Source organism: Myxocyprinus asiaticus, chromosome 38 (assembly GCF_019703515.2).
Source record: "Myxocyprinus asiaticus isolate MX2 ecotype Aquarium Trade chromosome 38, UBuf_Myxa_2, whole genome shotgun sequence".
In the NCBI taxonomy this organism is placed as follows: domain Eukaryota; kingdom Metazoa; phylum Chordata; class Actinopteri; order Cypriniformes; family Catostomidae; genus Myxocyprinus; species Myxocyprinus asiaticus.
The window spans coordinates 34,683,225-34,701,724 of NC_059381.1; the positions used below are offsets into that span (position 1 = coordinate 34,683,225).

The 18,500-nt window shown below is 39.1% G+C and overlaps 2 protein-coding genes across 5 annotated transcripts in view; both read left to right on the forward strand.

Moving 5' to 3' along the window:
- LOC127429332 (retinal guanylyl cyclase 2-like) overlaps nt 1-8,120 on the forward strand; it is a 45,061-nt gene extending 36,941 nt beyond the window's left edge. For 2 of the 3 annotated variants that reach the window (XM_051678298.1, XM_051678300.1), the window contains 4 exons: nt 2,029-2,127; nt 3,454-3,548; nt 3,633-3,718; nt 7,904-8,120. In XM_051678298.1, coding sequence (XP_051534258.1) covers nt 2,029-2,127; nt 3,454-3,548; nt 3,633-3,718; nt 7,904-8,033 — 410 coding nt within the window. In that variant the 3' untranslated portion in view covers nt 8,034-8,120. Of the gene's footprint in view, nt 1-2,028; nt 2,128-3,453; nt 3,549-3,632; nt 3,719-3,995; nt 4,082-7,903 lie in introns of all 3 variants that reach the window. The other variant, XM_051678299.1, reaches the window with a different exon arrangement.
- Nucleotides 8,121-9,027: 907 nt separating this feature from the next.
- LOC127429335 (insulin receptor substrate 2-B-like) lies at nt 9,028-18,292 on the forward strand. 2 transcript variants are annotated; one of them, XM_051678305.1, is made up of 3 exons: nt 9,028-13,283; nt 13,723-13,764; nt 15,297-18,292. In XM_051678305.1, the coding sequence occupies exons 1-3, from the start codon at nt 10,118-10,120 to the stop codon at nt 15,299-15,301; spliced, it is 3,213 nt and encodes a 1,070-aa protein (XP_051534265.1). In that variant the 5' UTR covers nt 9,028-10,117; the 3' UTR covers nt 15,302-18,292. The 2 variants fall into 2 exon arrangements, with proteins under 2 accessions (XP_051534265.1, XP_051534266.1); XM_051678306.1 differs by lacking the exon at nt 13,723-13,764.
- Nucleotides 18,293-18,500: the final 208 nt, after the last annotated feature.

Here is an 18,500-nt window from a genome sequence, read left to right on the forward strand (position 1 = left end):
CTTTTGCCCCTGGGATAAATTAATCATGGCTGAGTGTAAATAGCCTGTTTGTACAACAGCATTGGTAACCAAAAAATCCATTTGTTTTTGGATGATGCTGCATCCACACCACAAGGTGTCAGTATAAAGTCCAAGACCTATTGACGGATTGGCCTGCAAAACATACACAAAACTTATGCTATGTTTGGAATAACATACTACCATAATACTCTTTTTATTTCTGCCATACATTGGCAAGAAAAAGTATGTGAACCCTTTGGAATTACCTGCATTTATGTATAAATTTGTCTTAAAATCTGGTTTGATCTTAAGTTACAATAATGAACAAACTAAATCTGTTTTAACTAATAACACACAAATTATTGTATAGTTCTTGTACATATTGGATACATCATTCAAACATTCACTTTGTAGGTTGGAAAAAGTGTGTGAACACCTAGGCTAATGTGGTCAACAAAAGCTGATTAGAGTCAGAAGTTAACAAACCTGGCATCCAATTAATGAAACTAAATTTCAGGTGTGGGTTAGAGCTACTTTGACTTATAAAAAGCACTCAAAGTTTTGAGTTTGCTATGCACAAGAAGCATCTGTTGACGTGAACCATGCCTTGCAAAAAAGAGATCTCAGAAGACTTGTTGCATATAAGAATTGCATACAGCTGGAAAGAGTTACAAAGTTATCTCGAAGAACTGAGATATTCATCTGTGCACAGTTAGACAAACTGTCTATAAAATAGAGACAATTTAGTACTGTGACTACTCTCCCTAGAAGTGGCTGTTCAGCCAAAATGACTCAAAGGGCACACCGCAGAATACTCAATGAGGTCAAAAAGAACCCTAGAGTGACAGCTAAAGACTTGAAGGAATCATTGGAACTGGTTAACATCTCTGTTCATGAGTGTACTACACGTAAAACATTAAACAGGCATGGTGTCTATGGCAGGACACCACGAAGGAAGCTGCTGCTTTCCAACAAAAACATTGCTGCATGCCTTAAGTTTGCCAAAGACCACCTTGACACTCCACAACACTACTGGGAAAATGTTTTGTGGACTGATGAAATTAAGGTTGAATTGATTGGGAAGAACACCCAGTACTATGTATGGCATAAAAAGGGCACCACATACCAACATGAAAACATCATCTACCAGTTATTAAATCCAAGAGTTTACTTACTTTTTCCACAGCACTGTGAATGTTTAATGGTATGTGTTCAGTAAAGACATTAGATTAAAAAATTTTGTGTGTTGTTAATTTAAGCACATTATGTTTGTTTATACTTGAGACTTTGATGAAGATGAGATCACATTTTATGACCAATTAATGCAGAAAACCAGCTACTTCCAAAGGGTTCACATACTTGTTCTTGCCACTGTATATTGCATGCTATTCCGAACATAACATTACTGAATGTACCATTAAGAAGAAATCAAACCTGTTTGAAGACAGCGGCTATGATCGGAATAGAATTCTACAGTACTTTGTACTACACACTGTACAGTATAAACTGTATACTGCATACTTTTTTTTTACAAATAGTATGTGAAACTGTACGCATTATACAACAATAATGTTTCAGTAGTATCCAACATTGTTGTCACATGACCTCATCACGTTGCATGTTTAATTCAGTGAATGGTCTCCAGTTATCCTCTCAAATATTAAAATGGGTATTTTTTATTTAATTTTGTGAAATTAGACTGATCATATAAAGAGTCAAGAAAGAGAAATGGAAGTTCAGATTGACTGCATTGCATTGTGTTCTCTGGTTGCATACTACACATTTTAGCAAACATAATAGCAATACAGCAAATGTGGATATTGCACACAGTATACATGCATACTACATAAATAGAAAAGTAGTATGCTATTCCAAACATATTCATTGAATTTACCCTTAGTGTACATAGCATCTATCTTTATTTGCACTTAGTGTAAATAGCTTCTGCCTAAAACAGTCACATGCTCAGCCAAAGAGCTTCTTCTGTACTGTGTTGATTCATTCAGGCATTCTCCGATTGTTCTCTAGGTCCATGTGTGGCTGGTGTGGTGGGCCTCACAATGCCACGGTACTGTCTGTTTGGAGACACAGTGAACACAGCCTCCAGAATGGAGTCCACTGGGATGCGTAAGTCACTCAGTCTATTGTGTACTAGTCTCGTGGGGCCGACAGACGTTCTGGTCTATACTACAGCTTATTCTGGCCAAGATCCACCCAGTTCAACTGGAAGAAACAGTCTGACTGATGTATAATGCCATCAATCACAGTTGGTAGTTTTTTTAAGTACCGTTTAGCGGCATGGTTACCAAAACAATAGACTAGTGTGGAAAAAAAAAGATTTAAATAATGTTGCGGCAGTCTCTGCATATAATTATACAGAAAACACTCAAAAATAAATACCGGGAAATATGTAAAGACTCAGATATTTGTTACAAAGATGGAAGATTGTTAGTCATTTTACATTTTTATGCATGAATAATATAATAAACAAAATAAAAATAATAAATTATAGTAAATAATGTTTGAAGTGCCACCTATTGACATTTGAATTACACTTATTTCACTATATTTAATGCATTTTTATTTTATGGACAATGGTGGACCTCATTTTCTGGAAAGCTTTAATTTACGAAATATATAACACAATCAATTGATACAAATTTTGATCTATTTATTTTAATGAAGCTATCTGAAAACAATGTGGTGGACCATTTCTGGTGTTGTATGGCACAATTTAAATCTGCTCTGATGTTAATTTTAATAGGTTAGATATGAGAGAAAGATTAGGTTTTTACATTAATTTTAATATAAGAGAAATATTTTGTCTAATAGGTAAAAAATGTAATTCTACCAACATAGAAATAAATAGACTATATAAATAAATAACTGTGTTGAATTTCTTTGAAATGCAATTCAGTAAATTCCACTTCCTATCATTCCAATTCAAATTCAACTTCCTGTGGGGCATGACCAACTCAATTCAAATTCCACCTCAAGAATTGCAAGAGAGCCAAGTCTGAATTTTGCCCCACCCTGGTAGAGACTAAGTACAATACAATACAGAAAGTGCTTACTATTTCCACAGGCATAAATAAGAAAGGAGAATATACAGATCTGTTCATGGATATCTAATGTACTTGCTACTAAGTGCCTCAAACATGAAACTGAATATTTTCAGAGTCATAATACAAAATTTGATGTCACTTACTTGGGTCTTTAGGCACGCTGAAGGCTAATCACATACAAACAACTGCATGTGTGGCTTACTAAAAGAAACAAGCAATTCCTTGTCTGGTACCTCAGTCTCACCACATACTTAAAAATAATGTTTCCACAGATGCAGTGGCATCATTTGCAGTGTTTTGTGCACCACATAGGTTTATAATTGCCATCAGTATGGGAAGCAAAAAGTTAATTGGCCGTTTGTGTTCATATATCATCTGCTGTCCACAGCATATCGAATTCATGTCGGTCACAGCACTGTTAAGATACTTCTGGAGCTCAAAGAGGGCTATAAAGTCGAACTCCGTGGAAAAACTGAACTTAAGGTGAGGAAGGTTTCCTTCTTATTACTGATCTTGTGATAACTGGATACTACATTTTTAAATTACTCTAACTCATTCTCATGGCAGGGCAAAGGAATGGAGGAGACTTACTGGCTAGTGGGCAAAGAGGGCTTCACCAAACCACTGCCGATTCCACCAAACCTCAAGTCAGGGTAAGAAACCTGCACTAAAGTCCTACACAGGGGTGGCCAGCCTTGCTCCTGGAGGCTATCTGTAAACCAGTTTGATAGCACTTACCTGGTCTGGTTCTTGGTGCACAACTGAATACTTGTCAGTTTATAGACAGAAAAATCATCTATATCCACAGGGAGATGAATTGGAGTTGAATCAATGTGTGGCTCTCAAGGAGTGAAGTGGGTCGCCTCTGGACTTACGTGCTTGTGTGCTGTGTTTGGCTTGTTTATTGGGCGTCTTCAATGTATCTTTCAGACAAATGGCGCACGGCCTGCAGATGGAGGAAATAGCCAGATACAAGCAGAAGAAAGCTGAGGCACAGCTAGCCATGAAGAACTGAGGTAGTGTTATGCATGGACGATGTATAACATTAAATGGTATTCATGGCTTCCACTTCGTGTCTTGGAGAAATAGTCATACCATTATTTCCCAGCCATCTTCACATCAGTATTTTATTTTTGAATGGCATTGATGTGCTGAAGCATTTTGCCCATTCAAATTGAGAGAACAAGTGCTTCCTCAGATTAATGAGCCAAGAGGATTTTAATGTGAAATCAAAATTTGCATCTTCCACAGAAGTTTGCATTAAACTGAAAATTCTGTCATCTATCCAACCTTATAGAGCGCAACAGTCTGGTTTTGGAAGTAAAAAATCTCATTAATTGTATCCATAGGGGAATTGATTATTTACGATAACTTATAAAACTTTAAAGACAGACCTACTGTGAGCTCTGAGGTTGTTAATCAATAGTGAATGCTTCTCTTGAAGCCATCAGTCCACAATATTTCAGCTGTTTTTTAAAAAAAATGTGTTTAAATAGCGGAATTCCTAGTGTGGAACTACACTACCCATAATCCTAAACAGAGATCCACCAATCAGATAATCGTGGCAAACAAACAGAGTGAAAGCTGCTCTGCAGCGACCTCCCATTCGCTTGACTGACTGAATGACACAATCGAGTCACAAACTATTTATATATTTGTATATATCTGAATATTTTGCAATAAACTTAAAATATATTGTTTCTATACTTTTTTTGACTTTCTCCCCTTTTCTCCCAATTTGGAATGCCCAATTCCCAATGCGCTCTAAGTCCTCGTGGTGGCGTAGTAACTTGCCTCAATCCGGGTGGCGGAGGACGAATCTCAGTTGCCTCCACGTCTGAGACCGTCAATCACATGGCTTGTTGAGCGCGTTACCATGGAGACATAGCGCGTGTGGAGGCTTCACGCTATTCTCCGCGGCATCCACGCACAACTCACCACACGCCCCACCGATAGCGAACCACATTATAGCGACCACGAGGAGGTTACCCCATGTGACTCTATCCTCCCTAGCAACAGGGCCAAAAAGGTTGCTTAGGAGACCTGGCTGGAGTCACTCAGCACGCCCTAGATTCGAACTCGTGACTCCAGGGGTGGTAGTCAGCGTCTTTACTCGCTGAGCTATCCAGGCCCCTATAATCAACAACTTTAAATAAATAGTTTATTTTTCCATCGTTTTTAATTTGATTAAGTCATTTGCGGTGCTTCATGGGAATGTACTGTAGTTCATTACCTCATGAAAGATGGTAAGTACACAGTCTTGTGCCTTTGTCTTTTTGTTCAATTTTCAAATCAGAGTGTGTAATGTTGTGATTCACAACTGAAGCCTCATCCGGGCAATGTATGTTTTCTACATAGCTCCTGTTCTGTTTCTTGAATCACTCTGCAATCTCTACAAGTAATAATAATAATTTCAACTAAGTCAATATTTCATGTCCATCTTATTTTATTTATTTGGTAAGTAGACATGTAATAAGTGGGATAATGTATTTAATTTTGCTGTATTGAGGAATACTTTTTGCTGTATTCCTCATTTTGTAAGTTGCTTACAAAGAAAGCGTCTGCTAAATGAATAAATGTAAATGTAATGTACAGTCAGCCGGTCATTATCACAAAATAAACCTTCTTAGGATGATACAAGATGATCATTTTGGGATAATGGTATAGCCGTTTCAGATTCGGATAACTTTCTTTCTTCTGCGGAACAGAAACGAAGATATTTTGATGGAGATATGATATGTGAATATAACCATACTATACAAGTCATTGGGGTTCAACACTTTCAAGCTCCAAAAAGCACATAAAGGCATCATAAAGGTAATTTATGGCACAACCTTTTAGATTATTGTTAATATTATTATTATTATTATTATTATTATTATTATTATTTTCGGTTAAAAAAAAAACAAATGAAGAAGTGTTGTTCATTGTTAGTTCATGTTAACTAATGTTAACAAATGGAACCTTATTATAAAGTGTTACCAGTAAATCTAATTTTTATCCACTTTGCAAAAGACACATTTATGTGACCAAGTGTAAATGGAATGAACATACCAAGTCAGATAGCAAACCGATCAATAAAGATGCATGAAGTGACAGTGTAAATAAGCCCTTGGACATACTTATGTGTCATTGGCCTAGATTGACCTAGGTTTTCATGAAATAATCAAGATGCTTTTTGTTCAATAAGGACCCCTTGTGGATGCTCTTCTCCTCACCTCCATCTAACTGTCCACTCTTCCCACTTCCTCTATAATATTGACTGCCTAATTTACACAGTTCTGCAATTTAGGCCTACACTGCAAAAAAAAAAAAAAAAAAAAAAAAAATTTTCTTAGTGGTTTTGTCTTGTTTTCAATACAAATTCTTAAAAACAAGATACATTTGAGAAGCATAATGACATGACATGAAGTATTTGTTCTGAGAAATCTAGTAAAATTTATTGAGGTTTATGCTTAAATCAAGAAAATAAAAAATCAATTGCCCAGGCAACTTTTTACTTGTTTTAAACACAAACCTCATTAAATCATATTTCTATGAAAACAACGCTCCATATCTTATGTCATTCTGCTTCTCAAGTAAATGTTTCTTGTTTAAACCCTCCTATTCTGTTCGATAATTTTTTAACTAAATACATTTTCTGATGTAATAAAAATGGTTTCGTTTATCTGAGCGATACATGACTTAGTGACTTTTCCTCCACTTGCCATCTGAACACACAAAAAAATGTTAGACTTGATTGGATAAGTCTAAGTTGTTGTAAAAAAAAAAATAAATAAATAAATAAAAAAACGACACCTTTGCTGTTCATGGTCAAAATTGACTGACCATAGGAAATGATTGGGAAAGACTGAAAAACAGAGCAGTTTTTTTTATTTGTCAAATACATTATATAAATCACCCACATTGCAGAAGAAACACACACTGAAATTAAGTGGTGAGACTTTACAACATTCAGAGTGCAAAACATAGCCCCCAACACACACACTTACACTTACAAAAAATGAATTGTTGATACTATAACACAGAGCAATTTTTTTTATGTTTTTATGTTTATAAAATCTATAAATCAGCCACAGTGCAAAACACACGGTAAGACCATAACACACCCACAATGCAGCACACACACACACAGATATAGAAATAAATGGGAGAGACTAACACAGAAGGAAGAACACAACGCACGCATACATTCACGCATGCACACACTCACGCACGCACACACAGAGAACAAAAACAAGGTCTGAGCCTTCTGTTTTATGCACTAATTGAATTTTCACAGACCATTGCTGTTCATTTCTGTTCATTTTCTTGACATTATTTTTTAATTTATTTTAAGTTTTAAGTAATAAATGATTGGTAACTAAATTATTATTTTATGTCTTCTCTTGGTAACACCAGGTCAGGTTTGACTGTAAGCATAATGCGACTTTACTGCAAAAAATGACACTTCAAAACAGTAAAAAAAAAAAAAAAAATGCAAATTATTGTTTTATAATGTCTAAATATATATCTAAATGCAAAACGTGTGGTAACATTTAGATTTACTACACAGTAAGGGGCTGCATAGAACAATGCATCCATCTACTGGCTATAATTGTCATAACATGATTTTCAAGTCATGTTATTTATCTTTATGTGTCAGGTCAAAAATGACCGTGAACAGCAAAGTAAGCAGCCCTACTTCATCAGAATAGGAGGGTTAAGAATGTTCAGATATTTTGACTGGAAAACAAGACAAAAATACAGATTAAGACAATTATTATTTTGCACTGCAATAGATGGTGCAGCCCAGACTCAAAGCAAAACCACATGCCTTCTGAACTGATGTGTTGCAGGCCAGAGGTGCACAAGGACTTCAAGAGGCTTCTGAAGAAGGTGGTAAGGAAGCTCTCGACTGCCCGACACGTGGCTCAGCTGTCTCTCATTGAATGCAACGAGGAAAATGTCTTGATCCACCATCACTGATGCGAGTACCACTGTGGACATTAGAGAAGTCTTGACTGTGTACTGTACTGTAGTAGAACTACAAAAGAAATAAAACATCTCATTTGACCAGTGTAAGATCATGGAAGTGTGTCTCTCAGAATCTGTCTTCTTTCCTGAGGAAACATCAATCATTTACCTGCAATCAAATGCCATTAAACTAAAGTCTGGCTGTTCTCATAAAGGATAGAGCAACGTATTGGACACATACAGAGGGCCCCAAAGTATTTGGAAACAAAATGCATGAAGGTTTATGCAGTGTATAACTTTGAATAATTGGCCTGGTCTGTAATCCACCCTAGATGCTGGTTAAAGTATTTTAAATAAGACATACTAACCAGATACATTGCTCAAGTTGTTTTCAGACCTACAGACATGACAGCACACCCAAACAATCCAAGAGAATCCAGTTCATAGACTATCAGTTCTGTTAGTAAGAGGATCTTCAGGTGAATTTGCCTCGGATGTCTATAAATAGCCTTTTGGATTTAGTAAGATTGAGAGGATCACGTGCTGGTTAGTTGTTAATTCATTAAGTACAAGAGGATATGGGTCAAGATCATATTTAAGAGCTACAGATTCTTATTGTTTGATTCTCCTTCAACAAATTGAGCCACATTATCTCTCTATGCATAATGAAAAGAAAGCTTAAATGAAATAATATCCTTACAATAAGAATATTTCTTGATCATTATATGTTCAAGACCAGGATGAAACTTATACAAAGTCTTCTGTTAATGTCTTTATATTTGTTCAACTAGAAGTACATAAAAAGAAAAATGTCTAAGTGGTCCATCCAGAGACAATAAAATAATAATAATAATTATCATTAAAAGCTGAATTTTTTTGGGGGAAAAAAGGAATGTTGGCATAAGTAATTTGGAATAATATTTTATTATCATTTCTTAAAAGTAATAAGCAGTGAAACAATTTTGTATTAAAATATTATTTATATTTTTAAAAAGTCAGTGTGTAGTATCCAAAAAAAAAAAAAAACAGAAGACCTTCATGGCTGTGTGTGGAGCATCCATGGGTGTCAACATAGAAGTGATAAATAATAATAATTCAATGTACAGTCACTTGAAATCACATTATCAGGAGAGGGCAGTATGATCCTGATGAATGTTTTTGATATACAGCAGACAGGAGGACAACAAAAAGAAGGGAAAACAACTTAAATTTCTCTCCATCGTCTCGAAGATCAAAATAATAGTATAGGTGCTTCAATTTGTGAGAGATTAACAATATACACTTCAAGGCACTTAAAAAAAAAAAAAAAACAGTTTTGACATGTCAGAAGGGAATATTGTGATTGTCAACCATGAAGTGGTATCTAGAATAGATAGAGAGATAGACAGACAGACAGACGGATAATAGATAGACAGACAGACAGACAGACAGACAGACAGACAGATAGATAGATAGATACAGATAGATAGATAGATAGAAAATAATAATTAATTCATTCATTAATAATCCTTCTACCAACGCGAGAGACCGATGAGTGAATATCAGTGAATAAAATGCAATCTGGATCCATAGCTCATCCCATTCTTCATTGTATTTCTCGCCTCTGGACTCATCTTCATTCTCATTACAAATATATTTATTCCAGCACTACACTGTCTGCACACAGAGGCAGACGAGAGATCTCCCCGTCCAATCGACAGGACGCGGCTGCTGCTTCGACGGCTTTCATTGGTCTAGAGCAATGTCAGTCACGGAGCTTTTCGCTATCGGACCAATCAGGAGCGCCAGCTGCCGCCGTTCACCCCGCGCCGCGCGTTGACGTGCGCGTCATGTGATGTTTTCGCTGGGCTGTAGTGATGTGTAGACACCATGAGTGACGCGGGGAAATAAAGGTTTATAATGGCAGCGAGCGATGATGGTGGCTCTGCGAAGACGCACCGTTTCGTCGTGCTGAATAATTCCCAGGGCGATTCATCGGAAGGCAGCGCGGAATACTTGAAGCAGTGATTCTATTGGAGCTACAAACCTACAGCCAACAAAATGGGCCGTACATCGGCGTAAAGCGGAGGTAAAGTGACCTTTCAGCGCATTGTCCCATGGAAGATCGGCCACATTTACCGAATCACGGCGTTATGTTGACACTGGAGGCGCAACCGCGTCGCGCTGTCACGAAATCAGGCGCGACCAACGGCGACATCTCTTGTGCTGCCAGGGAGCCTCTATCCTCCGCCTCCTCCTCCTCCTCCACCACCTCAATCAATAACAGCGGCTCCCGTTTGCCAATGCACTTAACGGCCTCCTCTCATTCTCAGCCACAGAGGAGATACCATCCGCCTTACCACTTCAAAGTGCATCATCTGTTCCCGGATGAGAGCCCTCAAGATGCTGTATTGAGGAAAAACCTGCCACCTCTCCAGTATAAGGTGCATGACTCTGCCTTCTGTCGCGTCCTGAGCGCTGACACCACTGCTGCTGCCCTGGCTGCTGCCGCCGTGTGTTCCGGTGGCGTGGACAGGGACATCTGGAAGTGTGGCTATCTGAGAAAACAGAAACATGGCCACAAGCGGTTCTTTGTACTGAGGGGCCCCGGCAATCTGGGGCCCAGTCGGTTGGAGTATTACGACAGCGAAAAGAAATTCAGAAGTGCCCTCAAAGCTGCTGCCTCCGGTATCGCATGCCCAGCAAAGAGGGTCATTTACCTGTCCCAGTGTTTTACGGTAAACAAGAGGGCTGATGCTAAAAACAAATACCTCATTGCCCTTTATACTAAAGATGAGTATTTTTCTGTGGTGGCGGAGAATGAGCAGGAGCAAGAGGATTGGTATTTGGCCCTCACCGAACTAATGACGGAGGGCAAAAAGGGGCTGCTTGACACCGACGAACTTGATGACGGTTACGGTACGATTTCACCAGGTACTATATTCAAGGAGGTGTGGCAGGTGAACGTCAAACCCAAAGGGTTGGGTCAGACCAAGAATTTAATGGGGGTGTACCATCTGTGCCTTTCCGCCAAGACTATTCACCTTGTGAAGCTGAACTCGGAGACACCCGCTGTGAACCTGCCATTAATGAACATCCGCCGCTGCGGCCACTCAGAGAGCTTCTTCTTTATTGAGGTGGGCCGCTCCTCTTCCATTGGCCCTGGTAAAATCTGGGTACAAGTTGAGGACTCTGTGGTGGCGCAGAACATGCATGAGACAATTCTGGACACTATGAAGGCCCTGAAGGCCTTTCCCGACTTTAGACCGCGGAGCAAGAGCCAGTCCTCCGGGTCAAACCCCATCCCGTTTATCACCACATGCCAGCATCTTGGCAAACTTCCCCCCAGCCAGACTGGGCTGCAGCGCCCCTCCAGGACCGATTCAGTTATGGGCACGCCACCAACAGGGAAGAGTAAAGGAGGGAGGGGTCAGCGCTATCGGACGTCCAGTGAGGGCGAAGGCACACAGGACAGGGCCCTGAGCTCTGGAACGGGCAGCCTGGTGCACCTGAACACGCCTATTCTCAGTGTGGGCCGCGAAGAGACCGGCAGCTGCTGTGCCCACGCTTCGCCTGGTTCGACCCAGCACACCCGCTCGGCTTCGCTTCCCGTATCTCACTTCCTGTCTGCCACCAGTCCCATCAGTGTGTCCAGCAGCAGCGGGCACGGCTCAGCCTCTGACACGCACACTCGCCCCTCTAGCTCATCCATTTGTGGCTCTCCTAGTGACGGCGGCTTCAACTCGTCCGATGAGTTCTGTCCCAGCCCTTGTGAATTCAGGTACTTTCATGCGAGCTGCACCACCCCCGAATCCCATGGCAACACCCCTCCTATTAGGGATGATTACCGGCTGACAGAGTACATGGCCATGGATTGGCATAAAGATGGAGCCAGGACTTTTGAGGAAGAGAGCAGTTACATGGAAAGGACTTTCCTCAAGCTAGCACATTCCTCCAAACCAAAGCCGGGTGGCGGCTTGGGCGTCATGCAGCAGAAAGCCACGCAAACTTCTTTAGATGAATCAAACCCTGTGGAGTCCAAACGGCGTCAGGTTTGCTCGTGTCTGCTGAAGTCAGCTTATAAGTCTTACTCTGAGTTACATCACCCAAACAAACCTCCCTTGCTCAGCTCTGAGTGTCAAAAGAAACTGCCAAAAGACGATAATTACATTCCCAAGATGTACAGCAATGCAGATTACATCCCTATGCAACCCAGAGCAAACCACCTTTCCACCATGGAGATACACCCGTGCTCCTCGCAGCAAGCGGACCGATATGGCTACATGATGATGCTCCCTGGTGACTGTCCATCCAGCAGGGAGCAGGCTGAGTATGATGACTACATGGACATGTCTCAAATCACCATGGCTGAAGGCTTTTCCCAGGCCTCACCTGAAAGCCAGAAATCCCACGCCTCCTACTTCTCTCTTCCGCGCTCTTACAAAGCCCCATCGCGAGAGAAACGTGGCAAGACGGAATACATTCCCATGTCCCCTGCTGAGACCCCCAGCCCTCCTAGTCCGGGTGAGTACATCCAAATGGATTTTGGGGACCGACCCACTCACGCCACTGTTTCGCCACCCTCCATCAACTCCCCCTCCACCCCGCCCCCCTCCCAGCCCTGCTATCAGCTGTGCTGCTCCTCACCCGATCATGACTACTTGGGTCTGAACATGGACAGCCTCCTGAAAGACCGCCCTCCTCGACACTCTCTTGTTGCTCCGTGGAACCCCCCAAACTATGCCCGGCCTTTAGGATGCTCTTACGGCCAGGCATCGACTAATTTAGATCCTGAGAAGATGCATGGTGGATGTGGTGATGCCAACAGTCCTTTGCGAATGATGCAGCATCTTTGTATCTCCGAATGGCTCCCGCTTGGCCAAACGCAGCCCAAGGTTATCAGGGTGGACCCGCAGGGCAGGAGACGACACAGTTCAGAGACTTTCATCCCCTCATCTGGTTCCTCTGTTAACGGTTGCATCATCAGGCCCTCGGCCTACCAGAATCTCCCCGAAGCTAGCAGGTGGCAGAACTCCACCTCCTTTGATAACGTGTGGTCACGCACAGAGGCCTCTCCTGACTCGGTAAACTCCGCAACAGGAGGAATGCACCAGAACACCTCATCCAGCTACCTCAGCTATATCGCCCTGGACATGAGAGAAGTGCCCAGGGACACGCGCAACACCCCCACTCCACACCCAGCTCATAGTAACCTCCAAGGAAGTGAAGCCTATGCTGGTATAGACTTCTCCGTGTCTGGAGGTGATTCCACTGCCTCAAAAGGTTGGTTGTATCTCTGTCTCCCCTTATGCTACAAAATCAATGATGGCAACTGACACCCTTAAAGCTTCTGCATCGGTGTTCATTGTTCTGTGTTTGTCTTGTACAAATCCAAAAATACTGAGACTGGAGACACCAGAGGTTAGTGTAGGGTGCAATATGTGATATATAGTAACTGCTATTAACTTTTTTGTTAATATGTGTGAATTGCACCACCTTAATTGTTTCCCTGTTGTTTAAATTAAAAGAGTCTTTCTACAGTCCCAAGGAGAGTCTTTGGAAGAGAATCATCCATTTGGCACGACATAGTTGCATGTCATAGTTGTAGTGAGAAAAAAAAACGGACATGTGTTGCTTTTGCCTTCAAAGACATTATTTTTTTCTTTTTTCTTTTTCTGAACTGAACAGATTGAAAATTATTTGAAATTTTGTTGTTCACTAGCACTGGGAAAAGGAGCACTTCATGCACACAGAGCAACGATGTGTAAGTTTGAAATTAAAGAAAGCCGCACGCTCCATTACATACGCTTGTCTTCACACCAGTTTGCTTTTGTAAGGCAAAACTTATGCATTTTTTGACAGACAAGTACTTAGAAACCTTCCACCAAGATCTAAAAATTTGTAAAAATGTTTTTTGTTTTTTAATGATGATTTGAATTCCTTGTCTTATTAAAGACATTCTGCTTAGGATTGCTTATGATTTCTTTCAAAAGTGTCTTTTTCCAACACACCTAACCCTTATTTAGCAAAAGACCTGTTTTTCAGCCAATTTACTTAAATTATTCGAATTATATTATCTGTCCTGTTATTATCAAACAACAAAAGGAAAATTCCTCTAAGCTAGTATATAAGCTAGTTTACAATGGTTAAAATTGTAAATTCACCACAAAATAAAAATGTGCTCTTAATTTACTCATCCTTATGCCGTTCCAAACCTGTATGACTTTCTTTTCTTCCATAGAGTACAAAAGGAGATGTTAGGCATAATTTTAGGGATCGACAGCCTCTGTCACCAATTTTATTGTATGGAAAAAAGATGCAATTAAAGTGAATGGTGACTGAGGCTAACATTCCGCCTCACATCATTTTTTGTGCTCCACGGAAGAAAGAAAGTCATGAAGTGAGGGTGAGTAAATGATGCCAGAATGAGTCATTCATTTTTTAATAAAAGGTGCCTTTAAGAGTTGGTATACATTTAGAAAAATGGCTTAAATCAGTATTTCTCTCTTAGAAACCTATGTATGTTAATAAGAGCCCGAGATTCTGCCTCTAACAATTTGGTGATACTAAAGAAATATATATATGTGTGTACTATTTTATAATGTGTGTAGACCGTTTTTACTGTCTAAACATCATCTTCCTCTTGATTTCTAACTGATAGTTATATTTTTCTTACAACAAAATTGCATAAGATATTTGGTGTCAATAGCATAAGAACCCTAATGGGCAAAAAATAGATCTGGATCCCAATCAAGCCCCACCCAAGCTCGCATAGAGTGTTTTGATTGATCTGTTGTTACCTACATCCTAATCAGTCCAAATAGTTTGTGGGATGTCAGTATGACTGTAGCCAACTGTCGAGAGCTGAATAGAAGCAAGCTGACAATGTGTGTGATAAAAAAAAGCATTATTGAGTTTCAATTGATGTGGATTATTAGAAAGTTGACAGAAAATGGGGTATAACTGTGTGTTAAAGGGATAGTTCACCCAAAAATGAAAATTCTGTTATCATTTGCCTTTTGTTGTTCCAAACCTTTATGACCTTTCTTCCTTGGAAAGGAGATGTTAGACAGAATGACAACCTCAATCACCATTCACTATAATTGCATCTTTTTTCCATACAGTGAAAGTGAATGGTGACTGAGGCTGTCATTCTGCCTAACATATGAGGGGGAGTAAATGATGACAAAATTAAAATTGAGTGAACTGTCCCTTTAATTCAAGTGTTGAAAATGGATATATACATCTAAGGCTTAAGTGTTTTATAACATGCGTTCTATCTCCTCACCCTTGCAGATTGAGTGAGTCATATGCTGATGCCCAGGGGAATCAGGACATACAGAATCCAATGAACTCTGGAACACCGAAGAGAAGGCTGCCTCCTCCTCAGACCTCCGACAACCAATACTGAGAGACTGCACAACCTCTTATGCTCTGTATTTCCCACATAACTGCCTCAACAACTGGTTTCATTGGTCTGTTTTTGAAGGAACAATAATGTTTTCTGGTCTTGTTTACTAGAGCGGGTTCGCTACATCAGAACTGTGAGCTCCAAACATCTAGCACTTATATTTTTGTGTGTACGGTATTAAATCGTGCCATAGCTCTTACGTTACAGGTTTACGTTTCTCCACACAAAATGGGATAGATCTGTGTAAATAGGAGCTTGTATATTGAAAATCATTTTTTATAATGAGTCGGGTACCTTCCCGTAACCCCCCACCACTCCTTAACACGTTACAGTTGATTTCTATTTATATAATGTCAATTAATATTATTTCAGGGAGCATTGAGTTGCCTACACATGCAGTGCATATCCTGTAAAAGGGTTTTATTTACCGCACGGACCACTTCTGTGAAGACCACTTTTTTTTAATTGTACAGTCTATAATATCATCTCAATCGATGTTTTTGATGCATGAAAACATCTCCCTACAAGAGTGTCTGTATGGCAAGCCCGTTTAACATTTAATCGTGAAGGATTTGAAATATAGACATTTTCAATTTCATTTTTACTAGTGAAAATGCTAATTCTTAAGATCAGCAATGGAATTACTACTATTGAAAGTGCTTATTTTTTATATTAGTTTTATAATAGTTTTTATATTAGTTTGCACTAGTAAAAACATTCATTCTTGATATGAAAAATGATGTCATTACTCGCAGAAATACCCATTCAAAAATGTAATTTCAAGTAGCAAATGACGTAAATTTGTATATATGTAACTGCAGTTTCACAGTGATCTGATTGAATTACAATGGAATTGCAATTAGTGAAAATGCTATTTTTTGATATCTGTAAATATATTTCAAAATTTTAGATTTGGTAGAAGTTTTTCTTACTAGTTTCAATAACATTATAGATATCTGAAATTACATTTATCTAGTTGGAATTCAATTGTTAACATCAGGAATGGATATTTGTACTAGTAAAAATGCAATTATTAAAAAATCTATGAAATTATCAATTTTACTAGTAGGAAGTTCTTGTAAGAAAACAATTATAGATATCTGTAACTGCTTTTGGAACAGGATTGAATGACAGATTGTGAAATTCTACTAGTGAAAATGCAGTTACAGAAAGCAAAACTTATAAGTGGATATTCCATTTTCATTGAATTTTCACTAGTTAAAATGCTAATTCTTGATATCAGCAATGGAAGTACTAAAAGTGAAAGTGCTAAATTCTTGATATCAAAAATTACATCATTATTCGACGAAAAACCCATTTTTGATATCAAGAATTTAGCACTTTCACTTTTAGTACTTCCATTGCTGATATCAAGAATTAGCATTTTAATTAGTGAAAATTGAATTGAAAATATATGTCAAAAGGGCTTGCCGTAGTGTCTGTGAATCTGAATGATGTAACATTGGAATGTTTCAATGCAAAGCTTCGAAACAAGTATAAAGACTTTTCTAAGAGCACTTTTTAGATAACACAGTGTTTTTAAGTTACTTGGATATGCTACCTCCTGTTTATGCCATTGGGAAACAACGTATTGTCGACTTTGAGGTCAATTGAGATGCGAAATAGTATTTCCATAAACAAAGACTCTTATGGTTTATTTAAAATGCAATGCAGCATTGTTTACTTAGATTTGGAGTACTTTTAGGCCTGGATGTAGCCATTGGACAAAATAAAAAGATACTTTTACTACTTCTTGAGCGTTTCACAACTAGTCTTACAAACTGCCACATTATGCCAGGACACTGGTTCAAATGTATAAATCACGGTACTCTGCATTCCCTACATGATACACCCTGTTTGTTTGTTGTTTATTTATTTATTGTGTTTATTTATTGAATCCAATGCATTGACGTTCACTGTTAACGGGACAGTTTGTATAGTGCATCGCTGGTGATTGCAATTGTACGAATATAGTACTCACTGAGAGGGGGATTTCAGTGTCTATATCACTTCGAAACACCTGTTTTCCCTCGTCTCTTGGGCCTTTTTTTATTACCAAGAATTATTAGTCCCTTTTTGCTTGTACCTGAAAGCTTTATATAAAGAGATGTTGGGTCGAGATTGTGGTTGAAAGCTGTGTAGTATGATGTGTAAGCTTTACAGTAGTAGTCCAGATGATGTTGGGACGACGCCGTACGTCAGTGACTTTTCCTCCATTCGTTTTCGGTAGCAGCCCACCTGTGGCTGCTTCTCTTTATTTGACTAGCTTTTGTGTCATGCTATTGTGTCATGATATTGCGTTGCTTTAATGTAAGTAAAATGTGAAATGGAGAAAAAACACGTAGTATACCGTTTCTTGGGACTTTTTCTACACAATAACTACCGTGACAGCCTGGAAAAGTAATCAAGCTTGTGTTTTTTTTTACTAGGGGCTCCACTGAGGTTATAGTTTGGGGATACTGATATTGTTTGGAATTGTGCCAAGTTGTTTGCCTTTTTTCGATGACTGAACAGAAGCATTGGACAAAAAAAAAAAAAATCAAAATGGACGGAGTCTGTGTTGAAGATTCACAGTTCATTTGGTCAGTACTCACTTGTGATGAAAGTTTGTGATCGGGCTGAAACATGTTGGTAATATCGACTGAAGCAGACCATTATCAGCGCCGTCTTCCTTTTTAAATATTGTAATTTTTGATATCTCTTCTCTTGTCAAACATGCTACATGGCACCTCCTTTGGTTGTATTTAAGGATGAGGGTGTTGGGATTTTTTTTTTTTTTTTGGTCAGTTCTACATTTTTATATTTTATTTTTGGTGTATATTTATCAGATTGCTTTTTTGCTTGTAATAGAGCTATTGCAATAAAAAAGTGCCAAGGTATCCCTGACTGTAAGTCATGTGTGTGCTTGTGATTTATCATTTGCAGTATGATGCAACACTGCTGTGGACATGTTAAGACCCTGCATTTTCACTTCTTGCACCCAGTGAAAGATTTCTTGAATGCCCTGTAGCTTGTGGTTAGAGATTCTGCCCGCCACTGGGCAAATTGAGCATTTGAAGATATGCAACCATGCTTGGATCTTCAATGCT

Excerpts from the sequence above, each read along its gene's own strand:
- LOC127429335 (XM_051678305.1), top strand. The coding sequence starts at position 10,118 with ATGGAAGATCGGCCACATTTACCGAATCACGGCGTTATGTTGACACTG. Across the intron at positions 13,284-13,722 it reads TGATTCCACTGCCTCAAAAG|CACTGGGAAAAGGAGCACTT; the intron begins GTTGGTTGTATC and ends GTTGTTCACTAG.